Raw genomic sequence first — 27,231 nt, 5'->3', positions numbered from 1 at the left:
CCTCTCTGAGTCTCAGCTTTCTTCATCTGAGAAGTGGGGTACTACTGGATGGCTGTGGAAGACCAAATAAAGATTATGCCAAAGTGCTTTGTGAGCATTCTGCAAATGTAAGGTAGAATTATTGTGATGGATGGTTATGATTTGGTAATCTGACAGAACCTGACAGATGTGCACACCTGTCCTGAGGCAGCTTAACTCAGCCCCAGATTTGGAACAAAGCATTGCCTTAAAAACAAACAAAAGGGTCTGTGCCTATGAGGTCCTGAAGCAGGAGAAGAGAGCCTGGCCTCACCTGATGTGCGGAAGCCATTGGTAACCCAACCCATAGGGATGGGAGCCTGAGAACACACCCAGGAAAGGAAGAGAAATGGCATTTTAAAAAATAAAATTAATCCCCCCAGACAGGTAATTCCCAAAAGGCCCATTCCTTCCCAAATCCCTGAACTACACCAGTGGTTCTTGGAAATTCAAATCTCTCAGATTGAAATCATACCTCACTGCACCTAAAACTCCACTGTAGGTGGCACTCCTGCTGCTCCCTGAACCTCATGTTCCCAGGCCAAAAAACAAGGCCAAACCTGCTTTCCACATAAGCCCCAGGGACCCTTGTGGCCTAGGAAACAAGACAAAGCCCAGCCCTGCCACTGTGGCCCCAAAGACTAGGGTCAGCCCCAAACAACCAGGTGAAGGGCCTCAGTGGCCTCGTTCTAACGCTCATCCCTCTACCTGTCTCATCCCAACCTCCCCCTCAGAAGGCGCCTCCCATTCCTTCTCCTGACACCCCTCCCCCACCTCAGCAGCAGCCCTGAAACTCATTTCCAGAAAATCTCCAGTGAGTACCTAGTACCTGGGGATACTCACACGCAGGGATGAAGACAGGTCCTCCTCTCAGGAGGGGGGACGGCCATATACGAAGACAATTCGCTATCAGGGCATCTCAAACTTTAGTGGACTTTGGAATCACGGAGGTGGGGTGGGGCGCTCCTTAAAATGCAGATTCCTGTCCCAGGAGCCGCAGAGTCGGTGGGTAAAGGGTGGGGCCCAGAAATCGGCATTTTAAACAAGCATCCCAAGTGATTCTGATGCAGGCGTCCCCAGAGAAGGCGCCCTGGAGCCTCGTTTAAGGGGCTGCTGCGACCCCCATCAGCCTCCTCAGTAAACCTTACACGTCGCGCGCGCGCTCCCGGCCGCCCCGATGAACCTCCTCACTGCGACCCCCACTCTACCATCTCCCTCCTGACCCTTCCCCGCCAACCCCCACCTGACCCAACCTCTCTCAACTCGTCCCCGACCTTCTCTTCCCACCCCCTTTGCCTCGCCCTCCGGGCCCCTCATCATCCTTGGCCCCATCCCCCTCCGCTGGACCACTTCACCCCAACCTCCGACCTCCGAGGCCCCGCCCTCACAAGGCCCCGCCCCTGCAGAAACCCCGCCCCCAGGCGCGCGCGGACCCCCTCCCCTCACCTAGGCGCGCCTCGCGCGGGGGGTTCTCCATCAGCTTCTTCAGGACCAGAGGGAAGGAGCCCGGCAGGCCCCTTTCCCCGGCTGCGCGCCCCGGCCCCGGGCCCGGCCCCGCCTGCGGCTCTACAGGCGGCTTCTTTCCGCCGCCCGCGTCGGACATCGTGCCCCGCGCTCTGCTCGCGCGCCTCGCCTCCCCCGCCCGCCCCCCGAGATGGGACGGAGCCGTGCGACCCGCCGCAGCTGCCGACACGGGCAGCTACTGCGCAGGCGCCCAGCGGCACCCCCGCCTCCCTCCATCCCTACCCCGCCTGGGGACAGGCTCTGTCATATTAATTATTCATAAGGCCAGGCCAGCTTCCCCGGATGGCAGCCTTAGATTGGCCCGCCCCGCGAGAGGGGCAGGCTCAGCCTTCCGGGCCGTAATTGGTTAGGCCGCCCGGGTAAACGAGACACGTGCGGGGCCAGGTGAGGAGCAGGGCCGAAGGCCCCGCCCCGTCCGCCTCTCTGTCACCTGATTGGTGCCTGCTGGCGTCTGGGCCGTAGGCCCTTTTCGGCGACAGCCCCTTCCCCTCTACCAGCGGTTTCACCTTCGCCTCCTTCTTCGTAACCCCTGCCCTTCTTTCAGACCACGGTAACCGCTCTCCCTTCCCTCGCGTCCCAATCTCACCACCTTCTGGACGCGCTGAAGGGAGGCGGGGCTGGGAGCAGCCATGCCGGCGGAGGAAGCCTATCAGAGAGCCCCCCCACAACCCCGGGGCCGCGCGGCCGGGATTTCCACCCCCCGCCGCGGGTCACGTGGAGATGCAGCCGAGTCCAGTCGCGTGGGGAGGGGGAAGAAGGAAGGCGCGGAACAGCCAATGGAGGGCGGGGGCGGGGCCCGGGGCGGTGCACGAGGCGCAGCACGTGCGGGGCTGCGGCGGGGCGGGGCGGGGCGCCTCGGGGCTTTCTATTGCGGGGACTCTGCCCAGGGTCGTGGGACAGGGACGCAGAGGCTAGCCCTCGCCCCACCTCCCCCGCGATCTAGAGGTTGGCTGAGGGCAGGGCCGGGGACGGCGACCTGTTCCTGTAGGGACGGCCGGAGCAGGCTTGGCCGCCGCTGAAGGGGGTGTCAGTTTCCTCACTGATCCCGGGTTTCTGGTGCAGGCGTGGCGGCCAGATAAACACTAGCGTGGAGGGAGCATTCTTGAGGCCGCGGGTGGAGAGACAGAGAGCCCGGCCCTGAGCCAGAGCCAGAGTACACGCTTCCGTCCTCGCACTTACTAGCTTGTGACCTTGGGAAAGTCCAGTTCCTTCACTTGAGCCTGTTTCTTCGTCCATAAAATTTAGGGGTTGGGCTAGATAATCTCTAAAGCCCTAAACAGCTCTGAAATTCTGTTCCTCTCTAGGACCTTCCCTTCTTTTTCCTAGGGAAAAAAATAAAACAAAATTCCTTTACACAGGGTACCGGTTGCACATTTTGTGGGACAACTACCTCTTCTCAAAATATTTACAAATATTCCCTGGGAGTTCCTCAGGAAACGCCTAAAAATACGAAACGTGAGGGGGTACACAAGTGTGGAGGCCTTCTAGGAAGCTGCTCCTAAGTGGCGCCCAGAACTTCGTACCTCTTTACGGCACAGATCGTACCCTGCCTTGAAGCCAAACAAAACTAGACTCTCCCTCCCTGAGAGGGCAGGGACTTCGGCTTATTTGTCCTGTATCGGCCAGTGACCCCCGCCTTCCACGAGCGGGGCTGGGGGAATGGCAGGGCCTAGTCCCTGGTTCATAGGGTAGGTGCGTGACTGCGACGCCCAGCTAGATGAACGTTGTCAGGCTGATACAATTAGAACTGGGAGTTGAGGAGGAAGAAGAGGCTGGGCCCCTGAGCAAGCTTGGAAATCAAGAGGTTTGAAGAAAATCTGGGTGGTGGTCGAGGCCCCGGGATGGAGCTTGACTCCAAAATTCAAGTTCTTATGGCCACACTAATTAGACTTCAGTCACTTTCTGACTCTGATACCTCCAGCCAATTGCTTCATGTCTCCAGGCCACCTTTCCTTATATGTCAAACGGCAATAGGGCAGGATTGACCTTGTGAGGCTTCCTAAGCCAGTTCGTATAAAATGTACAATTGCAACCCTGCCACAAACAGTAGTTTTCATAGCTTTACTACCACTGATGGGTACAAATCCATTGCTTGGTGTATCCATTATCCTAGAGGCAGGTATGGTGCCCATGTCACTATTTAGTGAAAGTGCTAAATTGTGTACAGAACATCTGTTGTGTTGCAGAGTTGTTGTTAGTGGTATTCTGTATGTGGCTAAACTAATATATCTTTAGGATAAACTGACCTAGAGGTTTTTAGAAACAAATTTCAAAGGACCGTCTGAGGAAATTGATTAAAACAATGCATGAAGTTTTTTAAAAAAATGGCTAGTTTGGCCGCAGAGCAGCTTGCTGGATTAGAGTTAAATGTATATTTTCATGGCTAATGTGACATTATTGAAGAGAAAAAAATTCTCAAGGTACTAGAGGAGGATTTGTAGTAACATAACAGTGGAAGGTTATAACATTCGTTTTATGACAAAGGTGGTATGTAGTAAGAGGGAGTAAAGATTTAGATTTTTTTTTAAAGCTGCAGTTGTCCAAAAGGGATAATGCTACTCTGCTTATCACCCATCCTGGAGCAACTGATTTAACAGGCGAGTGGCACTGGTGAGAAGCTCAGTAAGCAGCTTAGGGCCTTAAAACTTAGTTTTGATTTGGTCCTCTGTTCATGCACCGACACTCCCCAAAGAGGGTTTTTTTCCCCTGGACAACCGCAGGGTAAATGGTGTGTCACAAACACCGCGGCAGGAACATTATAAACATGTTCTCTCTCGTGCTTACTTGCAAGCTGGGAGGTGAGCTACACCGCCGACCGGCAGCACTCAACAGCACCATCCTGGAGGCGGGAGCCATTCTGTTCTTGTCTTCATTCTCCGGCTGGTCGGAGAAGAGCCACAGCATCCTGTCTCTACCTCTGCCTCCTGTCAGTAAAGTGGGAATAACAGCGCAGCCTTGCCCCTTCTCTTAGTGGAGGAATAAATGGTGTGAGAAGTAATTAGCTAATTTCCATAGCGTTTGTGAGCCCAACAAAGAAAGAAACTCTATAAAAAGAACATGTGATTACATGGTTAAGACTTTAAAGCTATGAAGTGATACCTTAGTATTTTATAGTAATAGGGTTTCAATGCAGCAACTTCTTGAGGGAAGTGTGGTCCTGGGGCAGCAGTGACTTTGTGGGGATGGGATGCAGACCTGGGTAGAGTCTCTCCACAGCGCTGTCCAGCCACTTGTCCTTGAGCAAGGGACTTCTGCTGCCTAAGTCCCAGTTATTTTTCTCTTGGAAACAGAAATGAATCTGCTTACCTCATAGAGTGGTTATGAGGATTATGTGTGGGAAGCCATGTCAAGTGCCAGCCTGAAGAGTGTATGGCATGGAGTGCGTGGGCCTCCACCCTTCCCCTTCATTCAGGTTGTGTCGGGTGAGGAGTAGGATTATTTTGGGTGAGGGGACAAGGCTGTGGGTGGGTTCTACAGTCTAAGCTACTGCAGAGAAGGGATGTGAAATGTCCATTTTCCAGAGCTGGACTGGCTTTAAATTCTACTCTTTAGTGTTCCAGAAACTTGCTAACCAACCCAAGTTAAAAATTTAATTCAGTTGAGCATATGCAGAACAGATGCCTTTCATTAAGCCGCTATACCAATTTGGATTATTTAAATTTGAAGTTCAGAGGAGCTAAAACTCCAGCATGGGAGCCTTTGACCAGATACCCCATAATGATCTCTTTGGCCACATAAGTCAGCATCTAACAGGACAGTCCGACTCCGTCTTCTGACTTACTGCACAATGTGACATGAGCCTGGTGTCTGTAAGAGCAGGACGGTGAGAAGGCTTCCATTGAGCTCTAACAAAGCCCAGTTATCTGCGTGCTTTGCGATACCAAATGCAGGAGAGCACAAAGCTTTGTTCAGGGTAGTAACTCAGTAAGTATTTGTTGGCTCGCTTTGTTGCTGGTGCTGGTAGGAGGGTTAACAAAACCTTTCAGAGCCAAATCATATACATCTGGAACGTTATTAACATTAAATAACAGTCATTGTGTTTGATTCACAATCAAACCTGGAATAACAAACATGAGCCATCTTTATGGCAAGTCCCCCGCCACTGGCCTTGCCAACAGCTGCCTCCTTTTGAGCCCACATACCTGTGGCCGCGTGGTTCTGGGCTGTGGTTTGTACCTCTGTCGCAGTGTGTCCTGGGGGAGAAGTGGCGGGTGGAGGCCCTTCGCTAACTCTTGCCCATCTCTTCAATACTCTCAGGAGTACTAGTTTCCTGTTCGGCTTGCATTTTGTCCACTGCCCAGGTTCGGATTGTAGAAGGGAATGCCCCAAGAGTGCCGTTTCCAGAGAGAAGCCCTCACCTCCAGGCTCTGCCACGTCTCAACAGCCACTTCCTGACAGCCAAGGGCTCTCCAGTGGAGGCCGTGTTGGTGCAGTGGTAGGGTGTGGGCTCTGGAGCTGGAACATCTGGGTCTGATTCCTGCTTTGACTACTTCCTGTGTGACCTTGGGCAAGTTACTTAACCTCTGAGCCTGAGAAGTAAAGGAGTCAATTCAGGCGCACTGCTGAGACTAGCACTTGGAGCATAGCAAGTGCTCAACTGAGTTTATCACTTACCACAATTTCATGTTGGATTGTCCTGGAAACACCCTGTTCCTCCTAAGCTACCACTTCCCCAAGAATAGTGTGTGTGTGGGGGGGGGGGGGGGGCGGACCTTGCAGGCAGGGAGGTGATGGCCTCACTCTTCTTTATGACCTTCAAGGCCCTGCAGGCTCTCCCCCTTGCGGGTCTCTCCAACCTCACCTCTTCCTTCCTTCCCACTTCATAAAACACCTCCTGCAGCCACAGTGGCCTTTCATTCCTCAGACACATGTGTCTTTCTTGCCCCAGGACAGGGCCTTTGCAGGTGCTGTTCCCTCAGCCTGAAAGTTCTTGATGTACCTGGCTCTTCCTCACCCTCCAGGCCTTGGCTCAAATGTCACCCCCTCAGAGAGGCTGGCCCTGACCTTCCCGATTGCTGACTCTCTGTCTCCCCGCTGGAATGCAAACAGCAGGCAAACAGGGGCGGTGTTTGTCTCACTTGCCCCTGTGCCACAAGTGTAGCAAGGACTCAACATGATGAATGTTTGGATGACTGGAGAGGTACTGCCCTGAGACCTGGTTCCAGAGACCCCGGGGAATCCTGTGGGTAGGGAGGAGCCTGGAAGCCGGCCAAGCTGGGTTGGAGCCCCTGGACAACTGTGTGGCCTTCCCATCGCTGAATGGATGGGAAGCCTCCTCATCTGTAGAGTGGCTCATCACAACTCCCTTGCAAAGCCATTTCACAGATGGGGATGTAAAAGCGCTGAGCACGGTTCCCAGGACACAGCTGGGAAACAGGGGCCATTGGAACCAGGATTCATTCCTGTAGCAACCTAGCCTTGGGACAGGCCCATTAAGATGTAAAAGCCATCTGGACTGCTGGACACTGCTGTCAGTTTTTGGCACTCAGTGAGAATGAGTTTCTCACGTTTCCCTGATTGGTGATGGGGATGGGACGGGGTGGGGGGAAAGGTAGAGAAGAAGGATGCGTCCCTGACGCCGGGGTGAAGAAGAGGCTGGCCTGCATACTGGCCCCAACGGTAGCCAGTTCCTCTGGGCGTGTTTCCTTGCCATGTAGGAGGTGGTAGTGAGGATTAGAACTAACACATCCAGTACAAAGAAGGTCCCTTCCCCCACTTCTTCCCTGGAAGCAAACTTCATGATTTCTCGGGTTTGCTCTGGTTCCCCAAGACTGGGAGTGGAGGCGACCACATGGACCTTACTGACGCCAAGCCCAGGACAGCCCAGGCTGCACTGAGTCCACTCTCTCGCCTGTTCACCTCAATCCCCCAAGAGGAGGCTACCCAGACCCCTGCCTCTGCCCCAGCGAGTCCCACTGAGATCTGGCCTGTGATCCTTCAGCCCTTTCTCTGGCCAGCTCAGCTGGGCTGTCCTGTTTGGTGCGGGGCTGTTGGCACCATGCCCCCAGGAGCCTCAGCACGTGTTTCCAAGGAGACAGCCCTGAGTATGCTCCCACAAACTTGCAACGTCCCCTTCTTTCAAGGAGAATATCCATGGAAAGGAGGGTGGAAATGAGGGAGTGAAGGTCGGATTGCAAATGTGATGTCCATGGAAGGAGCATAATGCCAGGCCCAGCTGCTGTTTGCCTTTCACAGAGAAAACAGTGTGGCACTTTACAGTTTGCAAACGCTTTCACATGGGATAGCTCATTTAATCCTGGCCACAAGCCTGTGAAGCAAGTATTCTTTTCACAGATTGGGGATGGAGAGAGGCATGTCAAGGATACCCTGCTGGGTGGCCCACAGCGATTCTGGTTAGGAGCTCCTGACACGGGGAACCTGCCTGCCCAGCTCAAAGTGATGGCCTTGTTCAACCTCTGGTATGCTTTCACGCTACATGGTTCCCTGTAAGGAGGCCTGAGTGACCAAAGTTGGCAGAAAGATGAGGGGCGGCCTCTGAGCACAGCCAAGGAATGAGGGAAGGATAGGGTGTAAAGAGCTAACAGTGTGGTTTAGAGAAGCCGGGTCTTTCCAGAATCTGGAGAAGGAAGTGTGAGAGTGAGCAATCTGGAACAGAATGGCCTCTTGGAAGAGTTTCCTTGGGAGAAAAGGCAGGTGCGGAAACAGGAAGAACAGTCCTTAGGGATCAGGGCCCAGAGGCAGAGGGGAAACTGAGTCAGAGCTTGGGGCACGGACCCACTCTCTGGCTGGATGTAGATTTCTCTGCCCACAAGAAAGTTGGTTGAACGGGTGGCCCAGAGTGAGGGGCCACTGTGTGGTGGTTGTAGCCTGAAGCCGAGGAGTCTCTAGCCTGGTCAGCACTGTTGGAGGAAGTCTGCTTAACCAGGAAAGCGGGGAGTCTACACAGGCTGGGGTGGGAGGCCCAGGGCAGCAAGAGGGAGAGGCCCCGAGGTCGGGGCTCAGGGAGCGTCCTTGAATTAGAAAATGGAGAGGCCTCAGGGAGAGCAGAGTCTCGTGAGGGCACATTCTCACCCTCCGCACGGCTCTCCTCTGACGTCCCCTCCCGCTGGACCCAAGGTGTGCTCTGCATGTGACCCCCGTGTGAGCTGAAGCACAGTCACCGGGCTGGGGAGAGTAAAGAGGTCTCCGTCCCCCACCACGGGGAAATCTGCGCCGCTCACACCAAAGCACCAGGCGAGCAATCCTGGGGGGCAACCAGCGCCTCTGTTGCCCTCCTCCCGGGGGTCCGAAGCCAGAGTGAGGGATGCACGCGGGGGAGAAGCCCTTGAACGACACAGGTTTGAACCGCGCGGGTCCACTTACACGTGGATTTGTTCACTAACTACGTACAGTACTATCTGATCTGTGGTTGGTTGAATCCAAGGATGTGGAAACATGTACCCACGGGGTGGCTATAAAGTTATACGCAGATTTTCAACTGTGAGGGGGGTTGGGCCCCTGACCCCCGTGTTGTTCAAGGGTCAACTATGCTTGCTACGTGCCCACTGGAAATCCTAGTTCTGATGGTGTGTGTACTCTCTTCGCCAAGGTATATTGCCTTCAGGCGGATACTTTTATTTTTAGGAAAGATTTGGAGAGTCTGGGAGCTTTGGAAAGTGGCGATGGCAGGTTAGGGGCAGTAATAAGAGCGAGGTCTTTGTGGGTTACACTGACCCCCTTGACTCTTCGACCCTTGTCCCCTTATTTCATCCACCCATTGGCATCTGTCAGTCTGTCCGGGTCTCATGCTTCTGACTCTCAGGGAGACGCCACGTAGAGAAGTGCTAGGAGGTGGCCTGAGACTCTGGTCCATCCCCCGTGGACCAACCCAGCTGTACCAAACCAACCGTCCTCTGTGAGGTTGCCAGTTCTCGGCAGAGCTCTCCCTGAGACCCTGGGCGAGTGCCCTCAGTGCTGGGCCCCGACTTTGCCGTCCACGGTGCGCAGTGGGGACTTTGCAGTTGTCGCGGGGCTCTGGGGACCAGCTGGGAGCCGGCGACCAGCAGCTGCCGCTGCTCTTCATAGACCTTGTTCTTCAGGTCCGAGGAGTAGCGCCCTGAGTTGCCCCCAAGACCCCTTCCCTGCCCAGCCGGGAGCTGACCCTGCAGACCCGCCGGCAGCCCAGCTGCTCCCTGTGCCCGCACTGGGCCACCTGGGCCACCCTACCTTCCCCGGATGCCCGGACCAAGAAGGGAGCCCTATTCCTCCAGGTTTTGGAAGGACTTCCAGCCTCACCTACCCACACGGGGTGTCAGAGATGGCAAGAAAAAGTCAGCTGTGGCTCCTCGGCCAGGCTGAGTTGAGAGTTTCGAGGTGATGGGCTTCTCCTGGTGAGCAGCTGGGGTCCTGAGTGCCAGGAGGGCACAGACTGCCCACAGGTGAGGCCTGAGGGGGGCCTGGAGCTAGATGAGAGAGCCCACGGGGGACCCTGCCCCTAGCTCTGGGATCCGCCTTCTTCCCTCGGGCAGTGTCTCCATGAAGGGAGCTTGCTGCCCTCCTTTCCTGAGCCTGGCTCCCCGAGGTGTGTCAGGGCAGGGGCTGTGGTGTGTGTCCTTGGCCTCCAGTTCGGGAGTGGGCTAAGGGTCCCGGGGAAGGAAGTCCTGTGGGGACAGCCAGGGCTGCCTGGTGATGAGATGTATCAGGTGCCAGCACAGCAGGTGAGGGAGAGGCCTGAGAAAGGTCCCTAGAGGGGACACCTGGGACTCCTAAGTCAGACTCTGGCAGCCGAGGGCAGCTGGGCTCCTTTCAAGGCGCCTGTGGAGTTTGAGCCACGAGGACCTGACGTCTTAGAACAGAAGAGATCTGGAGAAATATCTGGCAAGAGGGAGCACGCAGAGCAGGCTGGCGCCCAAAGTTCGCGTGGTCCTGGGTCTCTCAGGCAGGACTCGGGAGACACCTGGTGCTGGCTGCCAGCTCTGCCCCTCGGTCCACACCCTCCTCCGCCGGCTCCCTCGCCCCGTGTTTGCCTGTGGTATCCTAGGAACCGGGGCTTCCAGCCTGTGGTCCTGTTACATAACAGCTTCCATCCCATCCACGGGTTCAGCCCTCCAGCGAGCGGGAGCCGAAGCAGGCGCCCAAAGGAAAGCCTCTTCTCCAGACACGGGAGGCTGCCCGAATCTACAGTCTCTGCCAGTGCCCTGCCGCCCCAACATGCAGAGGGAGGGAACTTAATAAGCAGTCAGCATCCAGTGCGTACTCTCAGCAGGGCCCTCTGGTCCTGTCCTTGTCCCGCGGGAGCACGGCACCTGTCAGTGGCCACACGCTGGCCACGGCTTCCCAAAGCTAGCAGGCCCTGGGGGCAGTCCCTGCGTGACAGTGCCACTCCCTACCGTGTCCCTCTCTGCACCCCAGCCCTTCCTCGCCCAGGAAGAGGCCAAGGGCAGACCGCTGCTGGGAACCCTCCCTTGCCTGAAGATGCCTGTCTGGCCAATGTGCCTACGGCGGCCTCCACCCCCTGGGCACCTGGGCAGCCAGCCATCACAGACCACCTCCTCTCCTACCTGTCCTCTTCTCTGGCCAAGGCAAAGAGTGCTCCAGCAGGGACTTGAGGACCTCAGGCATGTCCATGGCAGGGGCCACTCCAATCCTGTCGCAGCTCGACATGGCCCGGCAGGGGGTGCTTGCTGGGGGAGTTTAGAAGCAGCTGGAGAGGCAGGAGCTGGCCGGGGAGCCACAGGCTCTGGAGGCAGGCGGGGCGGGAGCCCGAGGCAGCCAATGGGCAGCACGGGACCCAGCCCGCCCGTCCACCCCCGGCTCGGCCACCTGCCAGCTCCGGCTGCAGCCAGGCCTTCCCTTCCTGCTGCCTGGCAGGGCGGGCCTGGCCCTGCGCCAGCCTCAGCACGTGGAGACACAGCACCAATCCTCTGACAGAGAGCCCGGTGTTATCTAACTTTGCAAAGGGAAGTTCTCCCCCAGGCTGGGAGCCAGAACCGGGCCTGCCAGGTGAGAACAGTGAGCTGGCTCCCCGCCCACAGTGAGCATGCACTACGCACTCCGGCCCACTGGGCAGAGGAGCCCTGGAGGCTGGGCCCCGCGGAGAGCAGGGCCTGCCGAGGAAACCAGCCCGGGCTGGGCCCCGAGACCCCGGCAGCAGGCAGCTCAGCACGAGGCTGTACTGTGTTGGCATGCACAGGCGCTTGAGTGGGTGTCACGCACCTACCTGTGGGCTTGTGAGTCTCGAGGGGTTGCTGGCATGTTTTGATGCTGGTCCATATGCTATGCATGCACACGTGCCCTCCCAGGCATACGGTGTGCATGTGGCATGCATAATTGGGGCTTTACACCATCTGCAGAGCCTGAAGCCTGCTCTTCTAAGGGGACTGACAAACCTGCAGCCGGGGTTCCTTTGGTCTTCGGGGACGGGGAGAAGAGGCAGGTGCCTAGCGGACAGGTGCTGGAGGGCAGGCAGAGCAGGCACCACTGAAGGGGGGCAGCTCTGTCAACCAGGCTCAGGCTCGTCCTGGACGATGTCCTGCTTCCCAGCCTGTGTCCCAGCCTGGGGAACTTGGCGGCAATTGGCTGTTTGCTGTAGTCCCCTCCCTGGCCCTCTCACCAGGACACTGGCCTCTGAGGTCCGCAGGCCACTTACTTGAACGTGTGGTTGAAGCCAAAGTTCTGTATGTCGCCCTCCACAAAGACCAACGCCTGCCTTGGCCGGCTGGGGCTGGGGTGGGGTGGGGTGGGGGAGGGGGCATTGGCTCCACCTCTCCGCGCACTGATGTGGCATCTCGAACAAGCTGCGCGGCTCTTCTGGGTCTCAGTTCCAAAACCACTGAATGTTGTGACCTCCAAGGTTCCTTTCAGCTCTGGTTCTGTCTCTGACGCTCCAGGTTGGACGCAGTAAGCATTTGGGTCCCTGCACCACAGCTGATTTCTATGTAGTCTTTCCCTGCTTTCTAAAATTCCATTTTGCACAAACAGCAAACACTACAGGACGCCTTCTAGCCTCTCCTCTTCCCAACAGCCCCAGCTTATCCTCCAATTACCCTCTTTTCCACCCTAATAGTCCTCCCCAAACCATGTTCTTTTCCCAAATTAATTAAAAATTAATTTCAAGTTTTGAATACAAAAAAACAGTATATGGCTCAAAGCTCAAAACTTTTGATAAAGGTATACTTTTTATTTATTTTTGGCTGCATTGGGTTTTTTTTCTGTTGCTGCTTGCAGGCTTTCTCTAGTTGCAGCGAGTGGGGGCTACTCTTCGTTGCGGTGCGCGGGCTTCTCATTGCGGTGGCCTCTTGTTGCGGAGCACGGGCTCTAGGCGCGGGGGCTTCAGTAGTTGCGGCACGAGGGCTCAGTAGCTGTGGTTCGCGGGCTCTAGCGCGCAGCCTCAGTAGTTGTGGCACACGGGCTTAGCTGCTCCGCGGCATGTGGGATCTTCCCAGACCAGGGCTCGAACCCCTGTCCCCTGCATTGGCAGGTGGATTCCTAACCACTGCACCACCAGGGAAGTCCCTGATAAAGGTATACTTTAGAAATGTCATTCCTATCCGTGTCCCTCCTCCCCGTTCCCCTTCCTCATAACAGATTTAATTTCTTATTTATCCTTCCAGTGCCCTTTGCCTCTGTGAAACGGGGGGTGCTGGCAGTGGGGGACGGCGAAAGGTGCAGAGGACCTGGCGCGCAGGCTGTCTTAAGTTGACCTGTGGCTCGCAGGCTGGGGCTGAGGCTGGGCCGGTGCATTAACCATTCCTTGGCCCCCAAACACTTTTGTGTTCAAGACTGGCTTACCCCAAAGGTGGAGTGGGTAGGTGCCCACAGAGCATGATTTCAGAGGCAACAGGAGGTCCCCAACGTGTCTCAAATACACCCACCTGCCGCATGACATTTCATTCTCAGAGATTTGTTCCTGTCAGACCCCTTCCAATGTATGAATGTACGAAGGCTCTAAGACTGTGACTGATTGCTCACTGCATACCTGGCACCAGCCTAGATCTTGTAAGGAATTCAAAGCTAAAAAACAGACCTGGCCAGGCAAGTCCCTCGCCTTAGGGAATTTTCACGCCACTGAAAGTCAGTCCACGTGGCACCCCCCACTCTGCAGCCGGGGTGTCCAGCTGGCAGCATCACTTATGGTTCACACAGGGGCCACATCAGCAGGATGCTGGGTCAAGCGGCTGGGGAGGGCAGAGATAGGGAGAGGGGCGGCCACAAACAAGCCTGGAGACATCCGGAGGGGCCCGCATGGCAGGCATGTTGGGATTGCCTATACTCCTTGGGTTTCCTGCCTCAGAGGTCTAATGTCTGCTGTAGATGGCTCCCCTGGTGGGGGCTATATGCGGATGCAGTTTCCGGCAGAGGCCTCTGGGGCTTTCTCTAGAGAGATGCAGAGCTGCCCCCATCTCCACCTCTGCCTGTCACCCCACCTGTCAGAAGCAGCTCCCTCAGAGGCAGGGAGGAGGAGCTGCGGCGCCACGGGAGTGGTGGGGCTCATGGCAGCCCCTAATCACAGGACCAAAGACCAGAAACGGGCCTACATTCAATAACTGCGGGCTGCTCAAGCCAACCTGGCACCTTGATGAATGAAGCCATCGACCGTAAGTATCTAGGATACATCGGGGCGTGGAGATGCACGTGTGAAATACACTTGAGAGAAAAGGAAAGGTGCAGAACAGTAAGTACACGTCGATTACAATGATCCAGCAATCTTTTTAAGGCTCAAATCCAGGTTCACCTCCTCCAGGAAGCCCTCCCCAGCTCCCCAGCTTGGATGAGCTGCCTTCCGTGGCACCTGGCATCTCCCACCACTGTACCTGTCACATCATCCTACACTCTTCCATGCAGAGCCATCTCCCCTGGCAGACTGGATTCAAGGAAGGCCACGTTTTGTCTGTAATCTTGTATCCCTAGGATCTGAGATGGGGCAAGTGCTCAGTTAGTGCTTACCAACCTGAGCTGAGAGAGAACTAGAAGAGAATTTAGGGGAATTTATGAGAATTTAAGAATTTAGTCCACTAGGTTCACTGAAGTACTGCTTATCTTTTTCTTTCATTTTCGAAGTTTAAGGGAGGTCCTGATGCAGGTTTACAATCTCTTCAGCCTGAGGATGGGTCTGCATTTTCTTCTGGGAGCTGGGCCTTGCCATGCCCCTCTGGTTTTTCATAGTGAAGCCAGGGTTGCTGAGAACCCTGGAATGTCAGCGCTGAAGGGACCTTGCCGATCATCCAGTTCCCAGTGGTTCTTGATCTTTTTTTGTCTCCTGAGGGTCCTTGGAACCTTCACTGAACCTCTGTGGGCCAAGATGTGGACGTCAAATGTACAGGTTGCTATGGAGACAGACTTGCTGCATCCATCATGCCTGGCGCGCAGAAGGTGCTCAATCAAGTCGGCTGCTCCTGTTACTCATCTGGTCATTTATCAAGTATTTGAGCCCCTACTGAGGAGCCGGCCCAAATGATTCCCTTGTCCTGAGAGAATTCACAGGCCTTGGACCTCTGTTCCTGGGGTCACTGAATACTGTAGTTTGAAGTTGTCTGGCGAGAGCTTACTCTTAAACGTGTGCAGCCCCTCCCATCAGGACCCCCTCCATCACTGTAACCACACACAATCCAAGAGATTTGAAAAGGTGCCTCCAGGGACTTCCCTGGTGGTCCAGTGGTTAAGATTCTGGGCTTCCACAACAAGGGGCGTGGGTTCAATCCTTGGTTAGGGAACTAAGATCCCGCATGTCATGCGGCCAAAAAAAAAAAAAAAAAGTGTCTCTAGCAGATACAAGTGTCCCTGATTGAAAATCCCTGATCTAATATGCTCTCTTTTAAGGAGGAGGAAGCTGGGCCCATGTGACTTGGATCTCCCTCAGGCCCAGAGGAGTCCAGGTTGCAGTTGGGACCACATTCCAAAGCATGTCATAGCCCCCTACCTTTCTGGAAAAGCCATACCCAGAAAGGGCACAGAGACAGCCCTCTGGAACCCAGGACAGTGCACATAGTAAAAGCAGGGAAGTGTGGGCACAGGTGGAAAGTCCCACACGGAACCACCGGGGCCACCTGTGCAGAGCACAGCTTGTCCCTGCCAGTGAGGCACTGCGTGAGCCGGGGCCAGCTGGGCTGCCCTGTTTACACAAGAACACAGACCTTCTGCCCCTCACCCCTCGGAATGTCTGCCTTGGGGCATGCCCTGCGCCAGCCAGCTCTGCCCCATGAGTAAAGAGAGGCCCAGGTCCCCGGGCACAGGTGCCAGGAAGCGGGGAACAGGAGCAACACCTCAGGGACAGAGGTCAAAGTGCACACGTTTATTTTCTAGAACAAAGGCTAAAAGAAGCAAGTTTCTTTCATTTTATTTTAAGAAGGACAAAAATTGTTATTAAAACATCTACATTATTATCAAGATACTAGACCTTATGAATATTTAATATTAAAGTGTGGTATTCTTAAATTTTTTAATACACAGACATTTTTAAAGGACCATTAAATTTATCACTGCCCAGCTGAGAAACGCAGCATCCCTCTTTGCCCCATCCCAAAGGGACACTCACATCAAGGGTGCCTGTCCCCCCTTCACCATATTTGCTGTGATGTCTTGTCCCTGCCTGCCGGCGGGGGGCACAGGCCCGATCCAACTCTCTGAGCCTCTCAGAGTCACAACTGAAATAATCACACTCATCATTCAAAGTGTACTGTGCCACACCTCCACCTCCTACTCCCCGCCTGCCCCTCGCTTTCTTCCAACCCTGCGGGGATCCAGCTCTGGCCAAGCCAGGGAGCGCCACATCCCAAGGCCCCTGCAGGGGGATAACAGGATGGAGAAGAAAAATCTGGATTCTAATCCTATTCTTTTGGATGGGAGACAAACACCAATCCTCTTCTTTCCCCGAGCACTCGTGCTCTCTCCCCACTAGGCTGGGGTGGTCTGGACGCCATCAGGCGGAGCTGGGCCTAGGCAGGGGCCGCTTCTGCCCCTGCTGCCCAAATCACCTCTGACCCCTTGCTCCAGTCCCTCAGTCCTTGCAAATGGCAATGATGACCCTGAAAGTCCCTCCTCATTGTGCCAGGATGGCTGCATTTTCCGGCCAAATTCTTTATCTTTAGCCCTCATTAGAAGTGATTCCTTGGATACCACACACATATGTAATATTATATAGAGCGATATATTTAATACCTGTGTATATATGCATCACGGGGGCGACATATATACACACTAAAAACAAGGCTGGTGACGACAGACTGCAACAGCACGGATCAGGGAAAACAAGTGTCATCAACATTCACGGCCACAGGCCCCACCTTGGGTCTCTCCTCCCCTCCAGCCACGCCACCAGCACCCAAACTCTGCAGTGCTGGCCTGCTGGGGGAAGGGGCAGGGAGAGGAAAGGATGCATGCCACAATTATCAGGAAAAGGCTGGGCAGTGGCAGCGAGAAGAACAGGGTTCCCTGCGGCCCAGGGTGCCCGCCATCATCTCAACGCACACTCGAAATGCTTGTTTGAGGGGAAATAAAGGGTATTCCATTCTCTCTGTCTCACCCTCCCACCAACTCCAGCCTCGGTCCCCGGCTCCTTCCGGGGGGCCCCACCCCTTGTGCCAATGGTGTGGGGCGTTCTGGAATGTCTAGGGAACCAGGGGAGGCTGGGTCTGCCCACAAGGGGTGGGATGGAGAGGAGGGGGTGCACGCAGACACGTCAGACGAGAGGGATGGGAGAGGGCTTGGGGGGGCAGGGGTTGGGGGTCAACTGGGGTCCCAGGCAGCTGGCAGGGTCGGGATCAGGGAGGGGCTGGGATGGATGGTCCTAATTGTATGTCTGGGTCTAGGGGAGAAAGGGAAAGGACTCTTCTGAGTCCCCAAGAAAGAGGGGCTGTGTCCGATCCTGGAGTAGCCCATGGTGCCCACGGTCAAGTCTCCCTTCTCTCCATGTCCCCTGACCGCCCACCCTCCCAATCCCCCCCAGTTCCTCGTGCAGAACCTGAGCCCACGGGTGCCCTGCCAGGTACCACCTCTCCTGGAGCAGCCATGGGGAAGTGACCTTTGCTGCTACACTCCTTACGACCATCCTCAGAGGGGACTGTCCCCCTACAGGGCACTGACACGACCAACCCCTGGGCGGTGCTGCCGGAATCCCAGCTGATTCAGAGACTGTCACATCCCTGCCAAGAGCCTGGAGGCTCCAGCTGATAACTGGCCCTGAGTCTTGTGACCGAAGTTTGCATTCCAGCTCTACCGTGCTGTGGGTGGAGATGCCGGGTAGAGCACTCCTTCCTTCTAGGCCTGTTTTTCTATCTGCAAAATGGGGGTCTGGGCTGCGTCATCTCTGAAGCCTCTGACGACCTACAATCTACATTCAGCGGCCCACAAAGGAGAGGGGCTGGGCTGGTGGCCTCACCAGACAGCCACGCTCCTTGGTCAGGCTCCAGAGATCATGTACCCCAGCCCCTCCCACTCTTCCAACCAGAGGGGAAACTGAGGCCCCAGAGGGTAAGTGACTTGTACAGTATCCCCAGTCCATCCTGGGGCTGCATTTTAAAGCTGGGTGGGGCCTCCTGCCCTCTGTTCTATCCTGATCTGCCCCCAAGGGAGGTGGGGGTGGGGGGTGGGGGGCAGGGGGAAGGACCCTTCTGCTGCAGATTCAAGTGGGGACCCCAGGCTCCCCAGCCCTGAGCGTTGGGCCCCCTTTAGGAGTAGACGGAAGTTAAAGCTGTAGGCTGAAGCTGGAGGGGTCAACCAGGCCCCTCCCTCCGCAACCAGGAGAGCCGGGGTGGGGGAGGGGAGGACCTGCCCAGGGCTTCAGCAGGATGAGGACCCTGGGACCGAGTGGGGCTGCAGCTCGTGCACCTGGGTATGCACTGGGGCAGTGGGGGCAGAGAGGATGGCCGGGGGCCCCAGCCCCGGCCCTGGCCTGCCCCGGCCCTCCTATCAGGCGCTCCGTGTCCACCCCTGCCCCCGATCCTAGGACTTCACCCACGGCCAGGAGCTGGCCTACTCCCCAGTGATGGTGGCAGCAGCAGGGGTTTCTGGGGCGGCACCAGTGGCATTCCCGTCCTCTTGCAGCAGGAAGTTGTATTTGCCAAAGTCGTCATCCCGTGGGCACAGAAGCATGTCCTTGCGGGCCTTGGCCAGCTTCTGCTTCAGCACCTCGCGCCGGTCCAGCCACTCGTTGAGCTCCTCCTGCCCGTGAGCGCAGCGGCACTTGTCCCCGTCCGGGCAGGCCTTGCCCTTCTGGAGCCTGTGGGCAGCAGGAGGCTCACTGCCCGCGCCCTGTGCCCTTTCCTCCACGGGCTGCCGGACCTGGGGCCGGCCAGTCTGCCTCCCTCAACAAGCCTCTCCCCATGCAGCATCAGCCCCGGGGAAAGCGGGCGTGGCCTGGCCTTCGCGAGGATCTGATGCAGGGCTGCAGAGGACGGGTCCCCACCTCCAACACCACCCCGCCCCGCTCCTGGGTCCTCACACCCAGGAGCAGCTGTCTTTCTGGACATCCCCACCCCCCATTATGCCACCTCCAGGCCAAGTGGAGCCAGAGCTGGCCGTGGCCTCCACCTTTTCAGGCCACCCCACAGCCCGCCCGGCCCTGCCCTCCCGGGGGCACCTTTCGCAGAGCCGGAACTCGCCCATGGGGAAGCGGTAGGCCCAGCCACTAGCGTCGCTGTCAGACGTGAAGACCTTCTCCTTGTGCTTCTCAGACTGGATGTGCTGCTGCCACTGCTTCTTGCTGTTGCTGTTCTTGCCGCAGAGCCAGCAGTGGTAACCCATCTGGGGACACAGCCAGCGTGGGCGCCCGCTCCTCACACCCCTGCCGGGACCACTTCCCCCAGAGAGGCTGAGCCCCTCCGCACAGCCCCTCCGGGTCAGGCTCGGACCAGGGCCCCCAGGGGATGGGGTGTTACCATGATGTCGGCGTAGTCCGTGGGCATCTGGATCTGCTTCTCCCCCTCCCGAGAACTGATGGGCGTCCCTTCCCCCGGCTTCCCTGGGTTGTGCTTCTTCAGCCACATGTCATAGGTCTGCTGCATGTCCAGGACTGGTGGGCAATAGGGGATGGAGGGCCTGGTGAGAGGGGATTCTCCCTCTACTCTGTCCCACGACCCCTACGGGACCCCTGCTGCTGGGCTGCCCGGTCACCTGGAGACCCAGAGAGGGCTCAGCCCGGTGCAGCCGGAGTGGGGCCCGGGCGGCCACGTGAGGTTCAGCAGGCGCGCTTGGGCCTGCCGACGAGGGGGGGTGTCCGGGTCAGCCCCGCCCTGCCCACTCACTCTTGTTCTCCTTCATGAACGTCCACATGTCCCTCTCCTCCGGGCTGTGCGCGAAGGAGCAGTTCCCCACGTACTGGCACTTGCGGCCGTTCTGCGCGTGGATGCAGAGCTGCAGGGCGGGCATGGCGAGACCCTGCTGAGTCCCGCTGGACTGTGTCACCGCCCCGCCAGCGGGCAAGCCCTCCTGGGGCCCCACGGCCCCATATGCGAGGCCCCGCTGCCACCCTGCACCCGACCCCGGCGCTCACATCGTATTGCTGTGGGAAGTTGCGAATGGACGGCAGTGGCCTCACCGACACCCACTTCCTCTTGGCCTTGGACATCACCAGGAGGACCCGCCGCTCCTTGGTCCAGCTGCAGGATAGAGTGGGCTGTGTGACCTCGACGGAGAGCCCGGCTTCCTCGCCTGCGGTGCTTAGGTGGTCCCCACCCTGCCCGTGCCCCCGCCCGGCACCCGGCTCACCAGTGCCGGGCCTTGGCGCTGCAGTACTTGAGGTCCTTGTCAGGCTCTACCACCTGCCCGTTCCTCCAGCACTGGCCACACACAAACTTCATCTGCAGGTCAAAGGTGCTAGGCCCATGGGTCCGCGGGGCACCCTGCGGAGGAGAAGGGCTGATGAAGCCGCAGGCACCAGGCTGAGGCCCCGGGGTCTGATATACAGGTGGCCTCCGGGAGCATTAGGGCCACCTGGAGCCTTGTGGGCTGGTCCATTACCACTTGGTGGTGGGAAACGACCCCCTAACTCCAGGCCCATGGCCTTTCAGGGTGGGAGCCAGGCCTTGGACTCCTGATGGAGTGCTCTCTGCCTTAACTGGCTATTCCCCACGGGCCTGCTTGGTGGAGCTGCTGGCGTGTCCCTGGGCACAGCATTCGACCTCACACCTCCCTGCTTTTGCACATGCGGTTCCCTCTGCCTGGAATGCGCTTCTCCATTCTGCATCAGGCTTGTTCTGAAAACTTTCAAAACCCAGCTCAAGCACCACCTCCTTCAGGAAGCTTTCCCTGAAGCTCTCTTAAGTGGCAGCTGCCCATCCTATGGGCTCCCATAGTACCTGAATTACCTCATGTTGACTGACTCATCTAGTTATGAGGGCCAGGCCTGGTGGAGAGCAGGGCCTAGAAGGTGGGATGCACCTGCAGAGGGGGGGATGGAGGAGGCTGCCTCAGGTGGTGGGACAGACATCTGGGCAGCCCTGGACTCTCGAAGACCCCACCATGTTCATTCCCCGTCCTCTGCCTCAGCCCTTCCTTTGCAGGCAGGAGGGCCTGCTCTTCTGCACCCCTGCCTGGGAAAGGGGGGGGGGGTGAGAGGCAGAAGAAGTGCCCACCCAGCCTTGTCTCCCGCCACCTGCAACCCCCTCGCCCAGCTGTGCCGGCCACCCTGCTGTCTCTCCTGTTAGCTAGAGCCTCCCTCAGATGTGGGGTCACCCCTCTGCTCTTCCTCCTCTGACACAGGAGTACCCTGTGTCCTCGGCACTGCCTAGCCCAGGCCCTCCCCTGAGCAGCAGGGGGCTCGCACTTTGTTGGGTGCTGATTGACCCCTGGCTGGGAGACTTGCAGCCTGGCTCGGCCCCAGGATAATACACATCCCGACAACAAAGTAAAATCCTGCCTCTGTAACTGGGACACGGTCTGGCTAAAGCAGACAGGAGGTTTATCCGTGTCACTATCGATTTCTAGATGTTCCACTGATTCTCACAGAAGCGTGAGAAGGCCCATTTCACGGGTGAGGTAAGTGGGGTCCGGGGGTGTGCTGTGGCTTAGCCACTGCTCTAGGGAATAGCCATGCTGGTCCACTGAGCTTACTTTTCACAACTGCACAGACTCGACAGCCCTGGGGGGTAGGGGTCATTCCCATTTGACTCAGCAGAAGCAGAGGCTCAGAGAGGTTACTAACCCCGCCACGGGTAAGTGGCCCGAGGATAGGGACCTGGTGCGAGGCAGGGGCTCATGCTTTTCTGCAGGACGGCACAGCTGCACCATGGGCACCAGGCACGAGCGGCTTCTACCCTGGCATCCTGTCCTTGGCCTCACACTGCCACTGGCCCCACCCTCTGATGGCAAGCAAGCAAGATGCCTCATGCCCGGGCCACAGCCAGGTCCGGCACAGAAGCCCCATTCCTGAGCCAGGCCCGAGAGTGGCATCCTGGGTGGGCGGGATGCGGGGGGTCAGGGGGATAGGAGGTGGTGAAGACTCCGTGTTCCCTCTCTAGCAGATGACGCTGCAGGTCCAGCCTGAGCCCCACACTGCTTCCCAGCCAGGCTCCCGGCCAGGAGCGAAAATAAACCATGTGGCGGTTGGCGAAGAGGACTGAACAGGAGAGGGGCAGAGGACGGGGGCAACTAGGAAGAGGGGAGAGGAAGAGAAAGGACCAGGAACGAGGGGGTGGGGAGACAGAGGGAAGGCCAAGGGGGGCCGGGCAGCCCTCTCAGCCAGCCTGGCCCAGGCCTACCCCGCTGGCCGGCCTGCGCCGCGCCCTGGCTCACTGCCACGCCCAGGCAGGCCTCAGGAGGGGCCAGAGGCCCAGGCTTCTCCCAAGGTGACCAGTGCGTGGGCCCGGCATGGCGAGGGAGTCATCCCTCGTGTGTGGATGGCGAGAGGCCTCACCTCACATTCACTATCTCCTGGGCCCTGAGACCACCCTTCCATTCCCACCGTCACCTAAAGTTACAATGATCCCTACCTCCTGGGGAGGGTGTGAGGCTCAGGGGCGACGGGGGCCCCGGGCAGAGCAGGGACTCGGCGAGCTGTAGCCAGCTCCTGTGAGCCTCACACCCGCCCCAGGAGATGGCAGGCAGGATTATGATCCCCATTTTATATGAGGAACCCTAGGGGTGATGGGGATAGTGCAGGTGGGGAGGGAGCTGAGCGAGCTCTAGACAAGCTGTCAGAGAACCCGGGACCTACTCCGCTCCGTGCACCCCGGGCAGGTCTCTAGCGTGTTCTGAGCCTCAGTCTCCCCGCCTGCAAACGCTACTGTGCCCCAGCTCACGTCCTCAGGACCAGGGTGAGGATCCAGAGGGGTGGGAGGTGATACAAGCAGTGGGGGAAAAGGTTGAGGAATACCAGGACATTTACATGGTCTCAAAGGACCTCCCTGGAAGATATTCATTAATTACAAAGGAGGAAAGTGTAACTTCATAGTAGAGAAAGCTTTACCGTGGAGGCACCTTTAATCAAGTTACCAAGGTATCGCTGGTGAAGGGACAGATGGAGATGACGTGCCTGCCCGTTCAGACAATCCCAAAGGGACGGGCCTTTTACAAAACAACTGCCTCTTCAAAAATGCCAATGTCACGAAAGACAAAGAAGACTGAGGAATTGCTCTAGATTAAAGGCGATTAAAGACACTACAAATGAATGCAGTGTGTTGCTGGGATTTGGGGAGGACTCACAAAATCTGAGTAATAGTACACCACAATTTGGATAAGTGCACCAATGTGAATTTTGTGATGTTGATAACTGTACTGTGGTTATTATGTAAGAAAGTGTCCTTATATTTACTTACTTATTTATTTATTTTTTGGCCACGTGGCATGTGGGATCTTTGTTCCCCGACCAGGGATCGAACCTGTGCACCCTGCGTTGGAAGCGTGGCGTCTTAACCACTGGACGGTCAGGGAAGTCCTTATTTTTACACTTAAGTATTTAGGGGTAATGGGGCATCATGTCTACAACTTACTCCCTAATGGTTCAGAAAAGTGTATATTTCTGTAAATAAATGTGTATGTGTGTATGTACACACACATACACACAGGACAAAGTGAGTGTGGAAAGTAGTAAAATGTTAACATCTGGGGAATCCAGGAAAAGGTATACACAAATTCTTCATACTCTTCTTACAATTTTCTGGTAAATATATTATGTCCAGGTAAAGGGATGGGGGATGGCCCTCTTGGGGGCTGACCTCACCCCCCAAGGCCAGCCCGGGCTCTTACCAAGCTGCTGCTGGCCTTCCCTGCGTGTGCCTCCATCTGTTGCCAGTATTTCTTGGATTCCTGGACGATGTCTTCGTGGGTCATGCCTGGCGAGGGGGGAGCAGACACAGCGTCCCTGGAGCTCAGTGAGGAGAAAGGCAGGGGGTCTGCAAGGTGCTGGTGCCACCCCAGGCCCAGGGAGGAGCCCCACTCCCCAGTTAGGCCGAGGAAAGACGAGGGGAACAGGGAAACCACTCATCCTGTCTGGGCCTGTTGGTTCATCTGCAGTTGGGAACAGAGAGGCCTGCTCCAGGCTCGCACAGAGAATAAAATGCAGGAGCAAGATGTGGGCTCTGCAGCGCAGCAGGGGCCTGTCCGCGCCCACGCCAGTGGCCCTGGCCCTCAGCCCAGCTGCTCAGCACCCTCCCTTGTCCTCCGCCTCCCTCAGTGGGGCCTCAAGCCTGACCCCTGCTTGGCAGCCTCTAGCGTGCTGGTTCTTGAGGCTCTGTGCCTGGCCCAGCCCGGCTCCCCAGATCACCGAGGGGCCAGGGCCCTTCACTGCCAGTCGGCAAAGGGCAAATACCCAAACCTTGTGGCCCAGACCCTCCCAATCTGACTGTGGACACTGAGCCCACCTCCGAGGGGCAGCTCACAGCCTCTTCCATGAGGCCCACCCTCCTCCCAACCCCTTACGGCCCTCTAGCCCCTTTTCCAGAGCTGATTTAGTTTTCGACCTGGTCCTATGGTTACTGCTCCCCCATGGCCACTCGCCATCAGGGGCTTACTCCGGGCCAGGCATGTGCTTGACATCCCTCTTCTTGCTGATAGAGGTACCTCTAGCCCAGCACTCTCCCATGACCTTGCAGACCCCCACACGTGGCTGCCACCTGCTCAACCTCTCCACCTGAAGTCCAACGGGCAGCTCAGACTCCGCACGTCCCACACGAGCCCTGATGTGATCCCCCCAACCTGCTCCTCCTGCAGCCTCCCCTTCTCAGGACACGGCAACCCCACTGGGGTCGACCTGATGCCGTCCTTCGTCTCATACTTCCTATCGGGTCCATCAGCTCCTGTTGGCTCCACCATCAAAACACACCCAGAATCTCATCACTTCTACCACTTCCACCCGCTGCCGCCCTGGCTTGAGCCACACCCTCCCAGGTCTCCCTCCATCTGCCCTTGGCCCCTCAGTTCTCCACGCAGCAGCCAGAGCAACTTCTTAAAAACACTGATCAGGTCATACAACTCTACCTACTCAACCCCCTACCCCCAAACCCTGCACATGGTATTTAGAACAATCCCAACTATTTCTATTTACCATCTAGAGGTTTTTTCACGCTCGGGTCGCTGCCAACCTCTTAGGCCTCATCTCTGACATGCCCCCCCCGCCCCCTCCCCCAGTGCTAAGCTGCTCTGCCCTCACAGACATCCTTCCTTCTGTACCCAGCCTGCTCCTGCCTCAGGGCCTCCAGCCTTGCTGTTCCCTCTGCCTGGAATGCTCTCCCTGCCCTTCCTTGCTCAAATGTCACCTCCTCCGAGAGGCCTTCCCAGACTATCTTATCCCAAATGTCCCCACCCCGAGTCCCTCTCCATCCTATTGCTCTGCTTTACTTTCCTCACAGAACTGACGCACATCTGAAATTCTATCACCCTATTTCATCAGCTCGAAGAAGACAATGATTGTTAGATGCTCCATTACTTTATGTTCCACACACACAACAAGAATGCTGCTAAGCAGACGATGACAGGCGGTGGGGGACAGCGTGCACCCCGGAGCAGATGGACGTAGGGCCTATTACCTCCTCGTCAGACTGCCTGCCTTGCCCTCGCGTACACACACCAGGGCCCCGACTCGTTCTTGCTCAAGCCCCTGACAGCGCAGGTGCTCAAGGGGTCCCATTTGGTGAGCGAGAAAGCGAGCGGCTTTCCACCTCCTCATCCCTGAGGCCGAGCTGACATCACCCCCTCACAGAGGACCAGTGGAGGCTCAGTGAGGGGCCGCTGATGACCAGACCACCCAGGTGGCCTGCAGGGCTCTGCCTCCCTGCCCTTCTCTCCGCGTGTCCCCCTGGCAGTGCCACACAGGGAGAAACCCAGGGTCTTCTGGGCCTGCAAGCTCCCTGATGCAGAGCCTGCGCGTCCTGTGACGTCCAGGAGGCACGGGCTCCTCTGCAGCCCCACAGCCCGGCACCGCCCTCCTCTGAACTGTGCAGCCCCTCGCCCTCACCTGAGTACTGCTGCAGCAGCCAGACTTTGAGCTCTATGAAGCTGTGGGCGAAGTGGCAGCTGTCCTCCCGCAGGCAGCCGTAGCGCACCTCGTGGCGGCACACGTCGAACTGGAAGTGCTCCTGGAACTGGCGGACCTTGGAGTACTTGAGGGAGGTGGAGCGGACGATGTGCACCAGGCACCTGGCGGGCGGGATGGGGGCGCACGATGCAGTCCGCATCCTGCCCAGTCCCGGTCGGGCCCCCCCCCCCCCAGGGTCAGTGCCGTTCACCCAAGGGAGGGGCTCCTCCCGCCTATTAACTGCTGGCACAGGAGGGAAGAGGTGGGGGTCCTACGCTCAGGCAGTTCTGGTTTGGGCCTCAGCTGTGTGCCCCTCTCCTGGCCTCGACCTGGGGACAGCTCAAAGACACAGCTGCCAGCAGGAGGAGGGCACCAGACCCCCCCTGCTGCGAGGCTGGGGGAAGGGGGCATCTCTCTCAGGTTCCCCAGCCCGATGCTCCAGAGCTGGGCCTGCACCCGGAGGAGAAATAATCGAGTTGTCTCCTCTGGGCTGGGAATTTTAATTACCTTCATAGCAACCCTAGGAGACTGGGATCATCATTCACTTTACAGATGAGGAAACCAAGGGTCACAGTGGCCAGAGGACATAAAACAGACCATTGTCCAAGCTGGGATTTGGACCCAACTCTGTCTGACCCCAGGGCCTGGGCTCCATCAGCCATGCTGGGGCACAGCCAAGAGGAGTCAGAGGGAGCGCAGGTGGGTGCCGGAGCCCACCCAGCCCCTCCCACTCCCTGTCCGACGCCCATGTCAGGACAGTGGAGGGTGCTGGATGGGAGTCAGGGATGTGGCCCCCACCTGCTGGCTGAGTAAGCTGCTTCCAAGCCTCAGCTTTCTCATCTTTTCATCAGAGACACTCCTCCCCACGGGACTGCTGAGATCATTAAAATACCCAAGAGAAAGCTTGGAATATAGAAGATGCTCAATAAATGTGGTTCTGTCCTTTCCAGGTGGATGCTGGATCTGAGTCCCAATTCCTACCCCCTGCCTTGACATCCTAGGCCCACCCTCTGCTCCCCAGGCATCCAAGCTGCCCCAGGGGGGCTCTCCACCCACCCCACCCCAGGCCTGGCCGTGGGCCCCACTCACTTGTTGTTGTAGAAGCTATGCTTGGCAGCCAGGTTGGAGCAGACAGACGGAGAGTCCTTGGTGCCTTTGCTGATGATCCGGGGTTTACTGTCAAAGCAGATCTGCCCAGGGAGGGGGTGGGCTGGGATCCAGCATGGCCACCCAGGAGGGGCAGACTGGGTCCCTGCAAGCCCTGCCCTGAGTCAGGGGAGTGAGGAAGGGAATCCCAGGGTCTG

General features: G+C 57.3%; 2 protein-coding genes across 20 annotated transcripts in view; both read right to left on the bottom strand.

Annotated features, from left to right (window-relative positions):
- Positions 1 to 11,281, bottom strand: part of TEF (TEF transcription factor, PAR bZIP family member) — a 44,312-nt gene extending 33,031 nt beyond the window's left edge. For 3 of the 19 annotated variants that reach the window (XM_059937070.1, XM_059937071.1, XM_059937072.1), the window contains exon 1: positions 1,465 to 1,725. In XM_059937070.1, the coding sequence (XP_059793053.1) occupies positions 1,465 to 1,621 (157 nt within the window). In that variant the 5' untranslated portion in view covers positions 1,622 to 1,725. The other 16 variants (XM_059937067.1, XM_059937075.1, XM_059937055.1 and 13 more) reach the window with 14 other exon arrangements.
- A 5,327-nt stretch (positions 11,282 to 16,608) lies between these two features.
- Positions 16,609 to 27,231, bottom strand: part of ZC3H7B (zinc finger CCCH-type containing 7B) — a 56,030-nt gene continuing 45,407 nt past the window's right edge. Inside the window, exons 15-23 of the mRNA XM_059937049.1 lie at positions 27,017 to 27,117; positions 25,868 to 26,049; positions 23,662 to 23,747; positions 20,185 to 20,318; positions 19,970 to 20,075; positions 19,722 to 19,830; positions 19,356 to 19,489; positions 19,058 to 19,221; positions 16,609 to 18,697 (exon numbers count right to left, since the gene is read on the bottom strand). Coding sequence (XP_059793032.1) covers positions 18,451 to 18,697; positions 19,058 to 19,221; positions 19,356 to 19,489; positions 19,722 to 19,830; positions 19,970 to 20,075; positions 20,185 to 20,318; positions 23,662 to 23,747; positions 25,868 to 26,049; positions 27,017 to 27,117 — 1,263 coding nt within the window. The 3' untranslated portion in view covers positions 16,609 to 18,450. The remainder of the gene's footprint in view (positions 18,698 to 19,057; positions 19,222 to 19,355; positions 19,490 to 19,721; positions 19,831 to 19,969; positions 20,076 to 20,184; positions 20,319 to 23,661; positions 23,748 to 25,867; positions 26,050 to 27,016; positions 27,118 to 27,231) is intronic.

Source organism: Balaenoptera ricei, chromosome 10 (genome assembly GCF_028023285.1).
Source record: "Balaenoptera ricei isolate mBalRic1 chromosome 10, mBalRic1.hap2, whole genome shotgun sequence".
Lineage (NCBI taxonomy): Eukaryota > Metazoa > Chordata > Mammalia > Artiodactyla > Balaenopteridae > Balaenoptera > Balaenoptera ricei.
The sequence above is the reverse complement of the archived record's forward strand: the minus strand, read 5'-3'. Positions and strand labels throughout refer to the sequence as shown.